Raw genomic sequence first — 16,854 nt, 5'->3', positions numbered from 1 at the left:
AGCGGCTCCAGGTGCTGCCCCTCATCCACAGGCGCCACGGCCTACTTTCCTGGCCAGCTCAGCGAGCTCGTTCCATCCCCTGGTGGCGCTGCAGAGCACCTGCAGGCGCCGCGCAACGGGAGAGCCAAGGTGCCAAGGCGAGGCCGGCGCGTCTTTCCCTGGCGCTTCTTTTACCTGCCGCCAGGTGGGGCCGGGTCACCGGGGCCAGGCCGCTGGGGGATTGGGCTGCAGCTGCGGAGAGCCGGGCTGGGCTAGCAGCGGCTGGAAGGCGAGGTCGGTCTCCCGCTACCGGGCTGTAGCGGCGCTGGCGGGGCAGCTGTCGGGCGCTCTCCCCGCGGCGTGCCGGGTCTTTCCCCGACCCTCCTGGGGGCGGGCGTGGCGAGCGCCTTCGCCCGCAGCTTGGCGGCGGCCCAGAGCGAGCTGACATTTGGGGGGCGGGGGTGCAGCTGTTTTGGGGAGGGGGGGAGAAGTGCGGTTCGACCAAATACCCCGCCTCTTCCCAGCTGCCCTCGCTTGCCTGGCTCCGGGGGGTGACTCTGTGGGTCTGGAGCCAGCGGCTTCTTCAGATTCTTGTGGTTTTCGGAGCTTCACCAAAATCCCGGGGAGGGGCGTGGGAGGGGCTGACGGGAGCGTTCAAAAGCCTTAGGAGCGCGGGCCGGAGGCTGCCTGCCCCGACTCCAGCGAGAGCCCCACAGGAGCGGCAGCATAAGGGGCTGACCACTGATTTCCTGTCCCCCACCCCCTTTCTCCTAGCCATGGAAGGGAGAGAAGATACGGAGTGCAGCTCGGATGTGGTGGCTTTTGCCGAAGCTCAGAGATGGGTGGAGGTGAGTGGATGGGTTTTACTGTGTCGCGCTTGCTTGCTTTGTAGCTTGGCTCTTGCCCATCAGCAGTTAATCATTCTCCATAGGCCTAGGGACTCCCCTTCGCAGATAAGGAGGCGTCCAGCGCTGGTGGAGGCGCTTAAGTGCTTGTAAAGTTTCCTCTCGGTCCTTCTCTATGTGCTCGGGAGCGCAATGTCCAGCTGTTCAAGGTGACGTTAGTCCCGGTCCCTTCGCTCAGTTCATGTGTGTTCTCCATGGATGCTGGCTGGGGCGTTTCAGAGGAAACAATGGGGTCCGCGTTCTTTGCCCTTCAGCAGGGAATTTGAGGAGCTGAACGCCTGGGCGGGAATGGGGAAGCGGGGGCTGTATCTCTGGGTAGCACTGGGATAGTCTTGCCTCCGGAGGACTGAGATTTCAAAGCGAGTAACCGAAGAGCTGCTCCGCTGTACACCGAAGGCGGTTTTAAAAAACGTTTTAACGGGTAGCTGAGAGAGCTTGGTTTGCACGAGTCCTGTTTACAGACTTTCGAACTTCATGAGTAGCTGCAGTTTATTGCATGTCGAAGGTGGTGTTAAAAGCTGCTGGGTCTCATAACCATTTGAACATTTATACAGGATAATGTAATTGCCATTTACAATTTCGTGATTTGCGCCCCCTCTCTCACCCCCCAGTTTGATCTAATCACACCCTCACGCTCTCCGGGAAAGTTGCGTAATCTAGATTATAGTAGTCTATGTCTCTGAGTTTTAAACTCTGGTTCTTGGTTAATAGTACTTGTTTGTGTATAGACTGATACCAGAACTTCTTTAGCCTATGCCTGTGGTCACATATAAGAGGAGGGGGGTTTAGGGGGATCTCCAGAATCTAAAAACCTAAATATCTTTTTAGGACGGGAGGGATAGCTCAGTGGTTTGAGCATTGGCCTGCTAAACCCAGGGTTGTGAGTTCAATCCTTGCAGGGCCATTTAGGGATTTGGGGTAAAAATTTGTCAGGGATGGTATTTGGTCCTGCTGTGAAGGCAGGGGACTGGACTCAATGACCTTTCAAGGTCTCTTCCAGTTTTAGGAGATAAGCAATCTTCATTAATGTATTGTTATGAATTCTTTAACAATCAGTAGTCTTACTTGAATGGATATTTGGATTTTAAAATATAAAATGTTTTCAACATCCTTATAATCTGTTTAAAAAAATAAAAAAGTTTATGTTCAGGGCATATGTAAATACATTTACTTTGGTTTAAAGCAAAGGTTCACTTTTAATTAGTTTCTTTTGCTACTTGTTGATTCTAATTAAATCCAGTTCCATAAAATACACAAAGTCATTTAGTACTAGTAATCTTGGCCATGTCAATTAACTTTTCTCTTAGATATTGGCCCTGTAAAGTTTCCTGATAAGATGAAACTTTCAACAGTACTATTTTAACACATACTAGGGAACTTCAATGAGTGTCAGCAGGCCAGTTAAATCAGTTTAAATCAATAGTTTGTTTGCAGTTTAAACTTAGTGTCTTTTGTTAGAAATGCTTGCTTACTTTGAAACATTTTTTCACTTTGCAAAGTGAAACCTTCTAACACTTGGAGAAAGATGAAAGGAAACAAACACTAGATGCTTTGTATATCTCTTAAAAAAGAAAATCTTGTAAACTGCAGTTTATTGCCCTCCGCCATGAGTCTCCTTTAGTTGAGATTTCAGTACTTTTGGCACAGTCTTTTTACATAGGAAGACAAAAGGAGTTTTAGGTATTCAGTAGTGCTAATTCTCGTAAGGGGAAGATGTCACTTTTGAGCATCATATAACTGTATTCATTGGGAAGGCAAGCCTTGTCAGTAAAGGATATACACATTTCACCAAGTGCAATTTTCAAGGAAATTTGGATGTAGGTTCTGTGTTCTAAAAGTATTTCTCTGCTCATCACAGAATCCTATATTCCAATAGGAGATGGACTGACCATTTTCAGAGCGCTAGATGTTTTTGGAGCTTCCTAATTTTCTCTGTGGCAGAGAACAGTTTTTACGAGCATAACCTAAAAACCTTTTTCAGGCATCCTTATGCAGGCCATTTTCTAAACCAGAGACCAGTAGAACGTTAATTTTATAGACAATTACAGCTGAGACCCCTGAGTCTATATAATAACTGCCATTGCCAGTCAAGATATGCAAAAATGAAATGAAAGTTTTGTATCTTGGTGAGATCCAATCAGAGTTAGCATAAATTTCTGATATGAGGAACACCATCTTCAACATATTATAATGGGGTAGAGCTATCCCTTCACAAGGACAAGGTCACATAGCAAATATGTAGCAAAACCAGGAACAGTAGAATTCTGCTCGCTTAAAGTACAGTGTACTGGGTGTTAACCACAAGACCATCGCTCTTCTAATTAGGAAATAATCTGAGTCAATCTACTTTTGCTGTTGAACTTGGTATGGGTCCTGTGATGCCTGCTACTGTAAGGATAGTCCAAGGAGTCCTAGGAATGGAGTGATAGTAGCAAGCATAGAATTCTTTGCTGCTCACTGCTTAAAGATGTGTGAGTACACAATCTCTTTTCTCAACCTACAGACTTTCTAACGTATCTGGGTCAAAAAAGATATCTACTCACCACCATACCTGGTAATGTCAGGCTTAGAGGTAGGGAGTGAGCCTTTGGCCTGTCTCTCAAGATTTCAGAAGGGAGGGTGGTTTTGGATTGCTAATGACGCCACTAGAATACGTACAAGTGTTCATATAAAACTACTATTTTACTTGAATTCTACATTTGAAATGAAGCCAACTCCAGGTGGATGTTTCAGTTTTCAATTGTTTGTTGAAATAGTTAGAAACCTAACCAGCAAAGGTCAAGTAGTATTTGCTATAAGGGTCTCTACAATTTCATGATTTTTAGAAACCTCTCTATTTTGCAGTAATCCATGAAAATCCTGTTCAGGAGTGATTGTTCTTGAAAAAGCCATTGTAGTCAAGCTATGAGGCCCCTAGTTCTTTGACACAACTTTAACTGATTCACTAAAGTGAACATTCAGCATTGCAAAATGTAAGGGTACCTCCTGTGGTCTGTATCTGAGGATTTCCTACTCATTAATCAATAGATCGAGAGTTCTAAAACTAGTCATACGGTCCAAGAACCATTGACCGGGTTTTAGATGCGTGGTCACCAAAAATGTCAAAGTGAGTTATAAGAAAGATCAGTTCTGAGCTACACTTCTTGTGTTGGAGTATTGCAGTACAGTAAATTATTGAGCTAAAATTTTGAGTACTTTTTTATACTACAGGCATCTTCAAACAAAATCCTACATATTTCATTTGAGTCCTAGTGGCAGAGTGTTCCCTCTTGAAGATAGAACTTACTCTTAAAAAACAACAACTAAAGTTACTTAAAATAACCTTCCAATTTGGGCATATTGTCTAAGGGTTGAGTCCAATAAAATGGTCATTTAACATCTGGTCACCAAATGACTTTGCTTGTGGAATTTGTTATAAAGCCAGTATGTTTACTATATATTTTCATGGCTTCTGCCAGTGCAGTAAAAATTACTATTTGGGATGTATTTCCTGCATTTGCTTAAAGATCCTCCCTTACTGATTCTCTTCAAGCCATGGATCTAATATATATATACAGTCTGGTTCAACAGATGAGACAAACAAGTGTAGAGATAGTAGGCATTCCTGTCTCGTTTCATAGCCTAGAGGAACAGGATCTGAGCAGACTATTTAGTTACCTCAGTTGTGCTAACCATGGTGAAAAGTATGCCTGGGTTGCATGCTAAAAGCTCGTCAAGCTCCTGAATGTTTTCAGAATGAAACTGTATAGTTGAAAAGCAAAATCTGTGTGTTGTGCTGACTGTACGGTATCTGTTACTGAGTAATTCTATGATCAGACCATAAAACTTGGGTGGGCCAGTTTCTGTAGACCATTTTATAGCTGTGCTGTCTAAGCCTTGGCTGAGTTCTTAATGTCTACATAAGGGATGTATTTTAAGCTTCTGTTAAGTTAAAGCATCAATATTTCATTGTGTGTGTATAGATTCTTGCCCATGAGTCCCTGCAGGGGATAAATCTAAACGTATCCAATTAAAGCCTGAACGTGGACTTCCAGGGCAAGACATACACTTCAAAGTAAATAGTGATGAAAAGAATTTTTCAAAGTAATCTTACTCTGATCTGTTCAAAACCATGAAAGTGATTGTCAATGATTTCATACAGCAGAAATGGTAAGAATATTTCAGAAGATGAGAACTCCACTCTTATATGTGTAGCTGAAATTCTCTTTCTCAATAACACACACATCAATGTGACACTATTTGGAGATGTCAGTGAGAACTATTGATAGGTTGATTTTGTTAGAGAATATAAAGGTGCTTTAGTGGATTGATAATTAACACTTTAATTAGTTTACTTTAACACTTCAGTTACAATGCATGTTGCTTGTCTTGACTGTCCTTAATGCGTATGCATATAGAACTTCTTGTGTTTTTCAGTAGATTTTAAAGACCTGTATCTTTTTGTCTTTTATTCATTATAAGAGCTGTCTTTGTATTTTTCAGTATTGCTCTGAAATCTTCCCAGCAGATGCTAACATTTATCATTTTTGCGAAAATGTCCTAAAGATGCTGAATATCACTAGCTATACATCTTCAATATTTCTGATACTTGGGATATATAACATCCTTTCTTTAGCTGATCCTTTAGATGAATGTGTTAGGTTATATACTTACGTGTGGTTTGGGTTGTGGGTTGTTGTTTTTTTCTGAGCTGAGTTAACTATGGTTACCAGCTACAGTCAATCATGGAACTGTTATTACTCCTTAGCTCTGTGTTCTTGAACTATGACCTAAACCTTTCACCAGCTTTGTGGGGCCACTAATATTTTCCTTCCACAGGTCAGGAGCGAACAGACATTAGGTAATATCTTCCATGTTCAGAGTGCTCTTGGTAGCTTTTTCCACACTGGAATAACTTCCTTCGTTTAATGCTTTTTTTCTCTATCACACATGCTACTTTTTCATCTAAAGTTTTGAAGTTTTTAATGAGCACTTGTGTGTATTAGATTTAATAAAGCCTTGCAGAGTTGTGGAAAACACTGGGATTCTATTGTATTACAGAAACCAGACGCATTCCAGCTGTTCCTTGTAAGCACCACTCCCTTCCTCTAGACTTCCTTATAGTAGTAATCCTGCAGGAGAACAGGAATAAAAAGTAAACGTGAATATGAAATTATTACATAAAATCTGAAAAAGTTAGTTGAGTTATTTACTGTTGTGTAAAAACTACAGTAGTCAGAGAATCAGTGCACTACAAATATTTTTGTTTAAGCAAGTGTACTTCTAATATCCTATATGATGGAGAAATTGTTTCAGGAAGCTATTTCTATTTTGGAATCTTTGAACATTGTTATTTTAAAAATAGCTATCTTTATAGGAGTAAAGCTAGCATACTGCTTAAAATAATACTCCCCCTCCCCCCACTTTTATCCTTTCAATCTGTAAGCAATAGTGAGTGTAGCAAGTGCTAGGAGCTTTTAATGAATAGAAAAATCTAAGACTTAAGTATCAATGTAACCCACAGAACATATTAACAAAGTAGGTACTAATTTAGATTGACACTTGGTTATAAATCTTTCTTTCATATTTCTTCAGTGTTTTGGAAAATTACGGTTTAACCTTTCAGTACTGCTGTTTTGAGCATGGTGTCAGAATCTCCCGTTGTTCTTTGAAGGATAAAAGCATTGTGAGATTCAGCCTGTCTGATGTGCATATGCTGTGTGTTTTAATGATATATTTTTATAGCAACCAACTGGAAAGGCCCTAACTTATTCTATGGAGAGAATCTGTGTTATTTTAATTGAAAATAAAGCCAGTATGCTGTTTTGAGGAAATATCCTTTAATTCCATTAACCAAAAGGACAAATCTGCAAGTTCTTAAGATCAGTGGCATCTACAACGGACACATTACATTTACTAGTTAAATATTTTAAGAAGATTTCTGTTGAAGCTTTCCAAAGCATAGAATATTTAAGGTATTACTAATCCAAACCTCTGAAAGAATGTGATTCACTTACAAATGGCTTTAACTATGACATAAATAGTTGCTGGATTATTATTTTTTACTAGAATCCCTTTGTTTAAGAAATGATTGGTTCTTCTGACAAGGATTATTAGGCCATCTGGCTTGCTGATTCTCAACAGATAATTTCAAGGACCCTTAGTCTTATCTACTGCTCTTTGTTGTCAATACCTCATTTATTTTACATACATTTTGAAACTAGAAAATATTAAATAGAAATATTTTTTGTGTAAATTACCATTCTGAATGGAAGCTTATTACTTTTTTCTTAGCAACCAAAAAGTTGTTGTTTCCCTGTTGGGAGGGAAGAAATAAATTTTCAGTGAAAGTAGATGATTTCCATAAAAACTTGTTCTTGAAAAATTTAATTTAGCCAAATTCCCCATTAAACATTTTTAAATAACAATCTGATATTTTTAGATATGTTCTCAGTCCAAAGATTGAAAGTTGGTAAAGCAGGAATGTCCACCTATGTTTCCATTTATAGAAGGAGGGCTTTCTAATTATGAGCTATGTAGGAAACAAAACCCAGAAAGGAAATAATGAAAAAGGAAGGAATCTTTGCTGTGGTGGTAGTTCTCCTGGCTGCTCTACAGGTATGCTCAGTGACAAGAATAGCTTCTGAAGGAGCTAATAACCAACTAACATAATAATAATAATAATAATAATTCTTTGATTTGTGATACCTGTGACCAATGTAGATACATATTCAGGATCAGATCTGTAGGTAGCAAATAAGCAATAGATTTATTACATTGCTGCATTTCAGTGGAGATAAGGGGAGATGGATAGTCCAATCTCCGCTTTTTGGTGGTGACTTTTTTAAATGTGTTCTTCCCTTTATAACCAGTGACTTGGTTCTCTATAACAATGGTCTCCAAGCTTTTTAACCACAAGATCACTTTTTCAAAATAAGTGTAATGTAAGATCTATCTCAAACCCAAATGCCCTTGCCCCACTTCCTTCCCACCCCTTCTCCAAGGCCTCATTTTGCTCACTCTATCCCCCTTTCTCCTTGAACCTCATTCAGTTTAACCAGACTGGGGTAGAGGGTTAGGGTTCAGGCTCTGGTCTGGGGCCAAAGGGGTCAGAGTGTGGGAGGGGCTCCAGGCTTATCCCGGGCCGGGGGAGGGGGGGATTGGGGTCCAGGAGGGGCTTCAGGGTGCAAGCTCAAGGAAGGAGTTTGGATGCAGGGGAACTCACATCTGGGGCAGGAGGTTGGGTGCAGGAGGGGGTTCAGGCCAGGGTCAGGAATTCGGGATGTAGTCTCTGGCTGGGCACCACTTAACCGAGACAGCTTCCAGGTAGTGGAGCGCTGGGGTTAAGGCAGGCTTTACTCCTGTCCCAGTTCTGTACCACTCCTGAAAGCAGCTCCATGGTGCCTTGTGCTACCCCTCGTTTACAGGCACTGAGCCCACAGCTTCTACTAGTCATGGTTCCTCATTACTGATCAATGGGAGCTGCAGGAATGGTGTCTGCAGGTAAGGACAGTACAGCCACTCCCCGAGTTGCGAACGGTCAAGTTATGACTGTTCGCGCTTACGACCAAAGCTCCCATGGAGCGGTCGTAAAGGCGGTCCCTGAGTTACGAACGTGACCCGCGGTCGCGTGTAACTCAGTGGGGTCCGAGTTACGAATGGATCAAGTTACGGCCAAGTGTTTGGTCCATAACTCAATCATAACTCAAGGAGAGGCTATATGTGGAGACCCACTGCTCTGCCTTTCTCAGGGGCTGCAGGGACATGCCAGCCACTTCCAGGAGCAGCAATTACCATAAGGATAATTACTCCAGCCAGGTCAGGTTAGGCATTTTAGAACGAACTACTCAAAGAATTAAATGTAAACATGAGAGAAATGTAAATTATGAAATGCATAGACCAGTCAAAAACCAAACCTACTGTGCAAGCAGTAAAAAGTAAAAACAACCCCCATGTATGTGGCGGGTCAGGAGATGAGAGGACAGTTGGTATTTGTGAGAGTGACAGATTTGAATTGCTAAGCTCCCGTCATCCTCTTCTCTCTCTGTGGAGTTACAGTACAAAAGTGGAGTGAGGAGGGACACCCAGACATCAGCGCCCCCCTCTTTCTCCTACCACAGCCTGCACAGCAAGCAGGAGGTTCCCAGGGGGGGAATCTCCAAGGCAGAAATCAGGAGCAGCATGAAAGTGGGTGAAGGGGCAACTGAAGTGCTAGCAGGATCACCTGTGAGAGGCTCCAAGATCTACCATAGATCCTGATCTACTGGTCGGTGACCACTGCTCTATAATGTTTGGACAGGGTTGAGGTAAGGATTAGTCCTCCCCCGCGCATGCATGAGATGTGGTAGGACTTCAGGAGGGGAGGGTGACCTCTAAGGGAGAGATGTGGAATTCAAATGAACTTAGCCAAGCACATTCTACTTTAGTATCCCTGTACTTTATTTCAATCACTCAGATTGCTAATTTTGTGTAGAAGGGGTTTAAAAGTCTTTAAAATTTTTTTTAAAACACTTCATATTTTACTGCTATAGTAGATTCATGTTTGGCTGCATGTCTACTGTATTCTAAATGTCCTTGGTCACAATTGGAATAAGTTACAGCGCATTTTCCTGACGGTCTTTTTCTACTTATTTCAGTCCCTGCAGGCATCTAGTGGGTAAATGAGACACAGGCAAGGGACATAGTCTATAGATGTTAAAATGAGGACAAAGTCTGAATTTGTGTAAGGGAATGTAAATATAGTGAAGCCATTTATGGAGAGATTGGCCTGATCTATGCCAGTGGTCTCCAACCTTTTTAAGCATGAGATCACAGTTTTTTTATTTAAGTACAATCCAAGATGTACCTCAAACCCAAATACCCTGGCCCCGCCTCCATTGTGCCTCTTCTCTGAGGCCCTGCCCCTGCTCACTCTATCTTCACTCCCTCCCTCCCTTTCACCTGGCAGAGGCAGAGAGTTAGGGTGCAAGTTCCGGTTTTGGATTAAGGGATTTGGAGTGTGAGAGGGGCTCTGAGCTGAGGTTGGGGCCGGCAGAGGGTGCAGCAAGAGGTTCTAGGTGCAGGCTCTGAAAGGGTGTTTGGAGGCAGGAGTTTCGGGTGCAGGAAGTAATTCATGCAGATGATGCTAAACTGTTCAACATAGTTAAGACTGAAGTGCTTCAACAAAATCTCACCAAACTAAAGATTGGGCAACAAAATTGAAATTGCAATTTAATGTTGATAAATGTGAAGTAATGCACATTGGGAAAAAAAATAATCCTAACTATACGTGAAATATGATGGGGGGGCTAATTTAGCTACAGCTACTCAAGAGAGATCTTGGAGTCATTGTGGAGAGTTCTCTGAAAACATCCACTCAGTGTGCTGCAGCAGTCAAAAAAACAAAACAAACAAATACAATGTTAGAAATCATTTTAAAAAAGTGATAGAGAATAAGAGAAAATATCTTAATACCTCTATATAAAACCAAGGTATACCCATATCTTGAATACTGCATACAGATGTGGTTTCCATCTCAAAAAAGATACATAGGCTTTGGGAAAGGTTCAGAAAAGGGCAACAAAAATTATTAGGGGTTTTGAAACAGGTCTCATATGAAGAGAGATTAAAAGAGGGGGGGATATGATAGAGGTCTATAAAATCATGAGTGGTGTGGAAAGAGTAATTTTTGCCTTATTCATAGTCCCACAATATAAGAACTAGAGGTCACCAAATGAAATTAATAGGCAGCAGGTTTAAAACAAACAAAAGGAAGTTTTTCTTCACTCCTGTGTGCAGTCAATCTGTGGAACTCCTTGCCAGAGGATGCAGTGAAGGCTAGAACTTTAACAGGGTTCAAAAAAGAGCTAGCTAGATTCATGGAGATTAGGTCCATCAATGGCTATTAGCCAGGATGGGTGGGAATGGTGTCCCTGACCTCTGTTTCTCTGGAGGTGGATGACAGGACAGGGATCACATGAGGATTACCTGTTGTGTTCCCTCCCTCTGAGACATCTGGCATTGGCCACTGTTGGCAGACAAGGTACTGGGCTGGCTGGACTGTTGGTCTGACCCAAGATGGCTGTTCTGATGACTGTGGTAGGGTTTGGGGATGGGCACTGCTTACCTCACGTGGCTCCTGGGTGGTGCTGCAGTGAGGCTAAGGCAGGCTCCCTGCCCTGGCCCTGCACCACTCCCAAAAGCAGCCAGCAAACTCTATCCCAAGTTCTGTTGTGCCCCCTCTCTGCTCTGTGGAGAAAGGGTACCCCCACTTCCACCCTGTACCCTGACATCAACGCCCCTCCTCTCATTCCCTTGCCCTGCATAGCAAGCAGGAGGCTTCTGAGGGGACAGCTACAAGGCAAAGGGCAGGAGATGCCCGGCGGGGGTGGGAAACAGAGGAGGAGGGGAGCAGCAGCTGAAGTGCTGCACTTGATAACCTCTTGGCCAAACCAATCAGGATCACCTGCCAGAGGCTCCAAGATCTGCCAGTAGATCCCGATCTACTGGTTGGTGAGCACTGATCTAAGCAATAAGTGAGGGAGATTAATTTGTCAGAAGCTTTTTGGATGGACTATATAAAATGAGTTGGGAATTCTGAAGATCAGGTAAAACATACCTTTTCAATTATGTTGCCACCATCCTTGTAAATGGATGGTCTTTGAATAAATACAAATAAAACCTGGACATGCATTATTAGCTCAATCACCTTTCTGTTCTGGGATTCTACAGTCTTATGTTTTCTTTAGGAGTTAAATGCCTCAGTGCTACACTGTGATAAGTTTTACAGTCTAGGAAAGAGAAAAGGAAGTTGCACTAAGGAAGGCAAGGGAAAGACCAAATCATGGGAAAGCGTTTTAAGTCTAGCAAATTCCTCCTGTACCTCTCCTTTTTTGGATGTTTCTTTAAATTAGTACAAAACATTCTCAACTTGAAACAAGAGTCTTGCATTTCCCTGAATAACTTTAATAATATATTTGATCAAAATAAAAACATGTACTATATTATGCCTTTGACAAGGCCTGGTGGTCTCCTCGCTGGTAGATTAGCACATCCAAGCAGATATTTTGGAACAATAACACTGGCATGAGCTCAGTTTACTGAAGAGAGTATAGAGACAGTTCCCTTCCAGGTGCTGGTGCAAACATTTGCTCTCCCAGGCAGCAAATGCAAACAGTCAACTCCCTCTGTATCTTTCTGAGTTTGGGTGCTTTCTGTATGGTTGAATCTATAATCTTTAGGGTCTTTGTGTAGATGGTGGATGTGCTACATACAGAGGCTCAATCAGCATAGTAAATCTTTTTCGTGCTTCAGGATTATCAATCTGGGCAGCATTTGTACCATGTGTAGGTTGTGGCTATCTGACCACAGACAACTCCAGATGTTTAAGATTTTGTTGAGATCTACTGATGAAAAACCACACTAAGAGGTAGTTATTTTTTTTTATTGTCTCAGAGGAGTAGCTGTGTCAGCCTGTAACTTTAAAAACTGACTAGTTTTGTGACTTCATGTGGGTTTTACCCTTGAAAGCTCATGATACTATATATATTTGTTAGTCTCTAAGGGTACATCTACACTGTGTGCTTATTTTTAAATAAGATATTCTGGAATAGTTATTCTGAAATAGCTTATTTTGAAATAGCACATCTACCCTGCAGGGAAGCCTCAAAATTAGTACAAGGCAGGCTTCCCTAATGTAGACATGTTATCTCGATTTGGAGCCCCACGAGGCACTTGGGAGGAATAACCTAGAATGGCCCTGGTTGGGGGCTGTTTCAAAATAGTAGCAGTGGAGTGTCTACACATGCCATATTTTGAATTAGCTATTTCAGAATAGGCATTCTTCTGTGTAGAATGAGGCTTACAGATTTCAGAATAACCAGTCCGTTATTTTGAAATAACAGAATGGCTGTGTAGATGTTCGCATTATTTCAAAATAATGCTAATCATCTCAAAATAATGGTGCAGTGTAGATGCACCCTAAAGTGCCTCAGTACAACTTCTTGTTTTGTTGTGATAGCCAAAATTAGAAGCACTTTGATTCTTTGAAACTTCTGACTTAGACTTAATTTTGAGTGAATATAAAATAGCTAACTGCTCTTGTCTCAAGAGTCTGGTTCGTAGGAAACTGTCCCCCTCTTCTTGGTTACTGTGGGTGAAGAATTTTAAAGTAAGGAACTATAATGTCCAATATATCACTTTTCCTTTTTTCTTTGTGATCAGAATTGTTAACCCAGAGCAATAATACAGACTTCTCAAATATTGCAGAAACATGTGACTTGGTCGTAAAATGGATTATCTTGTCCATGAAATGGAATATCTGATAAAAATTTCTTTTTAAAAGATTAATTGAATCCATTCTTATTTTGGGGTATGTTTGTAATTGGCTTCCCATGCCTTTCTTCCCAATGGCATGTGACTAGCTCTGTGGTAGAGGAAATGAGAACTCTATAAATATTGCTAAGATTAAATTCCTTCTCACATCTTTAGTTGCGAAATAGTCTTAACACTGTTCTGTGGAAGAAGAAATTAATCAAAGCGATATAAAAGCAGAACATGAATATGGTTAGCATCATGAACTCATACGTAGTCTATGCAAGTAATTTAGGGCATTTAACATAATCAGAAAACAAATGATCAGGTTATCTATTTATCACTGTCACATTCCCACTGATGTGTGAACTTTTAGAAGCCTGCCTACTTCTGTGAATTTAGGCATCTCCTATTTTTTTTGATTACCTTAAGAACTGTCCTCTCTATTTTAGTGTTGGTGTTATGACCATAATGATATTTAGTCTTTTGTCAACGGAATCTGTTTTTAATCTTGGATACTTGCAGTGTCAATTCCCATCCACTCGGAGTTGTGCTTTGGGGATCCTTAATGTAGTAAGTGTCATTTTTCAGTGAGGATTACATGTTTGATGGCCTCATGACTAGTGTTTGCCAGGACACTTTCTAAATTATGCTGAATCTGTTTAGCGACTGTGGCAGCAGCTTCCAGTGGTAAATAAAAACCATTGGTAGTGACTGATCTTTACGTAAAGCAAAATTGACATAATGAAGTATTTTCATAACACAACTTTTAAAAACTTTTTGGCATACATAGCTCTATCACAGAGCAGCAGGGTTATATCACAACTAATGTTAACTGATTTTTCAGGAAAGTTATTGAACCAGTGGAAAGTTGTGCAAATCTAGTGAAATCATAAATGATCAGTTTGGACACTAATTGTGAGAAGCTGCATAATGCAGATTCCAAAGTCAATTGTTTGTATTCTGTGTAGTGTCAAGCCGTGCCTGTTGATGGGGTATAACAAAAAAAAAAAGACAGGAGATGTTTGATATGCATTTTGATCAGGCTGTAACTGTATTATATAAATGCCTGGGACTAAACAGAAGATGAATTGTACAGTGCAGGCAAATTCATGTTTTCTTTTAAATCATTACTGAGGGGTTCTATCAGGCCCCTTCATTTCCATCCAGATTCCCAAGTCAGCCCATGGCTTGGACCTTACCATCCACTACCCCCGTAGCAGAGTTAATGTGCGCTATGGGGTTGGTGGGTGGCTCCCTGCCATATCAATTGAGAGTCCCCAAACCTCCTCCCCTATTCTGTTCCTGTATGTAGCACCTCCTCTTAAGTCCTTACCAAGTCATTTATCTGGTCCCTGGATGCCTTCCATATGGAATACCTGTTCTGACAACTGTCCAGCCTTACAAAAGAAGTTGCAATATATGACGTTTCACCTTTTCTTCTTATCCAAAAATGTCTGTCTTAACACTCACTGTAGGGAAGCTTAAAAAAAGCTTATTCCAATGAAGTCAATTAGGTGGTGCAGGAAAAATTCCTTCCCAACTGCCTTTAAAAAGGAGTGACAAGCATAATGCCTATAGTGGGTCCTAACCCAACCTGATATTTGCCTCCCCTAGGGAAAGTAGAGTGGGTGATGGCTTGCTTGCTGCATGGAACAAAGAGGCTTCTACCAGCCAAGGCTTGCTCCTTCATGTCGTTCAGAACTCATGTTCCTGGGGGTTGAGTCAGCACCTGAAATCTACCCACCCTCCACACCTTAGAAGCAGTCTCTAACCTCATCCTCTTCTTCCCAGGTATAAAGCAGAGCTGTCGTCTTTCAGAAAACTCAGATAACCTTAGTCCCACTTTAATTGTGGTTCAGTCATTATTCTGCTAATATAGTGTGTTTGTAGCAGTTGCAGAATATCTATAAATTGGGGAACTGCTGCAAAGAGCACAGAAAATATTGGTGGCTCATTTTCTCCTTCTGCTGAGATGCTTTGTTCTAATCCACTTAATCATTGATAGCCTCATGCTATTGCCAGCAAATGGTTTTAAATTTTTTTTGCTGTTGATCCTATTTGAAAACTCAAACATCACATTCCATTGACATGTTCCATAAATGTTAGTAGTTTCCTGTTTACAGTTGGCAGCTTTCCCATCAATTGTCTTCTGTTTCAATTTTACACACGATTTTTTAGCCCCAAAAGTACTGGCATATTTCCAGTCTACCAATCAAATGAATGTTGGTAGCAAGATTACTGTGATTCTACAGAGAGCCTAAGAGTTAGCAATACATTTATTTCACAACATGCCTTAACATAAATGTCACTTTGTACTGACTCTAAGAATTAAAGGTCTGTTCACTTCCTTGGTAAGTGGGGAAATGAGGCACTTGATGCTGAGCACTAGAAGCAAGATATTATACTTGGGGCTAAAGGAACTTGCTATTTGCTTCCATCAGCAGAAAACATTTTAAAGTATACTCCTTTGGAATCCATTGACCCAACAAGTCTTGTTTAAAAGTAGGAAGTTATAGATGTGGCATATCTAGACTTCAGTAAGAGATTTGATCCCATCTTGCATGACCTCATTAACAAACTAAGGAAATATAACCTAGATGGAGCTACTTACTATAAGACAGGTGCATAACTGGTTGGATAACCAATCCCAGAGAATAGTTATCAATGGCTCATGGTCATGCTGGAAGGGTATAACACATGAGGTTCTACAGTGATCTGTTTTGGGACTGGTTCTGTTCAGTATCTTCTCAGTGATTTATGGCATAGAGCGTACACTTATTAAGTTTGCAGGTGATACAAAACTGGGAGAGGTTCCAAGTGCTTTAAAGAATAGGATTCTAATTTTAAATGGTCTGGACAATCAAGAAAATGGAGCAAATAGGATGAAATCCAATAGGACAAATGCAAAGTATTCCTCCTTGGAAGGAACAATCGCACAAGATGGGAAATGATTAGCTAGGAAGGGGTACTGAGGAAAGGGATCTAGGGCTCCTACTTGACCACAAATGAAATACCAGTCAACATTCTGAAACTGCCCCCATCCAAAGCAAATATTCTGGAATGCATTAAGAGGCGTGCTGTAATTCCAAAACACTAAAAGGAATTATTTTGCTCTAGTCTGTGCACTTTAGGTCTCAGGTGGACTACTTTATGCAGGAAAGATGTGGATAAATTGGAAAAGTCTAGAGAAGAGCAACAAAAACAATGAAAGGCATAGAAAACATGACCTATGAGGGAAGATGAAAGGGTTTGTTTTGGCTGGAAAAGAAAAGATTGAGTGGAGACATAACAGTTTTCGAATACCTAGAAATTTGTTACAAGGATGAGTGGGGAGGGGGAAATATTCTTGTCCTGTCATCGGAGGTTAAGGAGAAGCAATGTTTAAGGGTTTAAACTGCAGCAATTGAAGTTTAGATTGGACATTAGAAGAAAATTCCTGTCAGGATGGTTAAGCACTGGAATATATTTCTAAGGATGTTGCAGAATCTACATCATTGGAGATGTTTATCTAACCTGCTTTTAAATAACATGTCTAGAACCGTGGACCCCAATGCGGTGCCCGCAGGCGCCATGGCACCCGCTGAGCCTTTTCTGTGCACCTGCCAAGTGAATGGGGCCGCCCCCAGGCGCACAGCGCATGGGCGGTGCCAGCTCCCTGGACGCACGGCGTATGGGCATAATTGGCACCGGGCATGCA

The 16,854-nt window shown here is 41.4% G+C and overlaps 1 protein-coding gene across 14 annotated transcripts in view; it reads left to right on the top strand.

Annotated features, from left to right (window-relative positions):
* The first annotated feature begins 169 nt into the window (after window positions 1–169).
* The window catches only part of LMO7 (LIM domain 7), a 176,930-nt gene continuing 160,245 nt past the window's right edge, over window positions 170–16,854 (top strand). For 3 of the 14 annotated variants that reach the window (XM_075918869.2, XM_075918873.2, XM_075918872.2), the window contains exon 1: window positions 331–827. In XM_075918869.2, the coding sequence (XP_075774984.2) occupies window positions 756–827 (72 nt within the window). In that variant the 5' untranslated portion in view covers window positions 331–755. Of the gene's footprint in view, window positions 185–205; window positions 274–330; window positions 828–16,854 lie in introns of those variants that run through there. The other 11 variants (XM_075918879.2, XM_075918882.2, XM_075918878.2 and 8 more) reach the window with 7 other exon arrangements.

This window comes from Pelodiscus sinensis, chromosome 1 (assembly GCF_052426305.1).
Source record: "Pelodiscus sinensis isolate ZL-2025 chromosome 1, ASM5242630v1, whole genome shotgun sequence".
In the NCBI taxonomy this organism is placed as follows: Eukaryota; Metazoa; Chordata; order Testudines; family Trionychidae; genus Pelodiscus; species Pelodiscus sinensis.
This window is presented reverse-complemented; position numbering and strand designations above follow the sequence as displayed.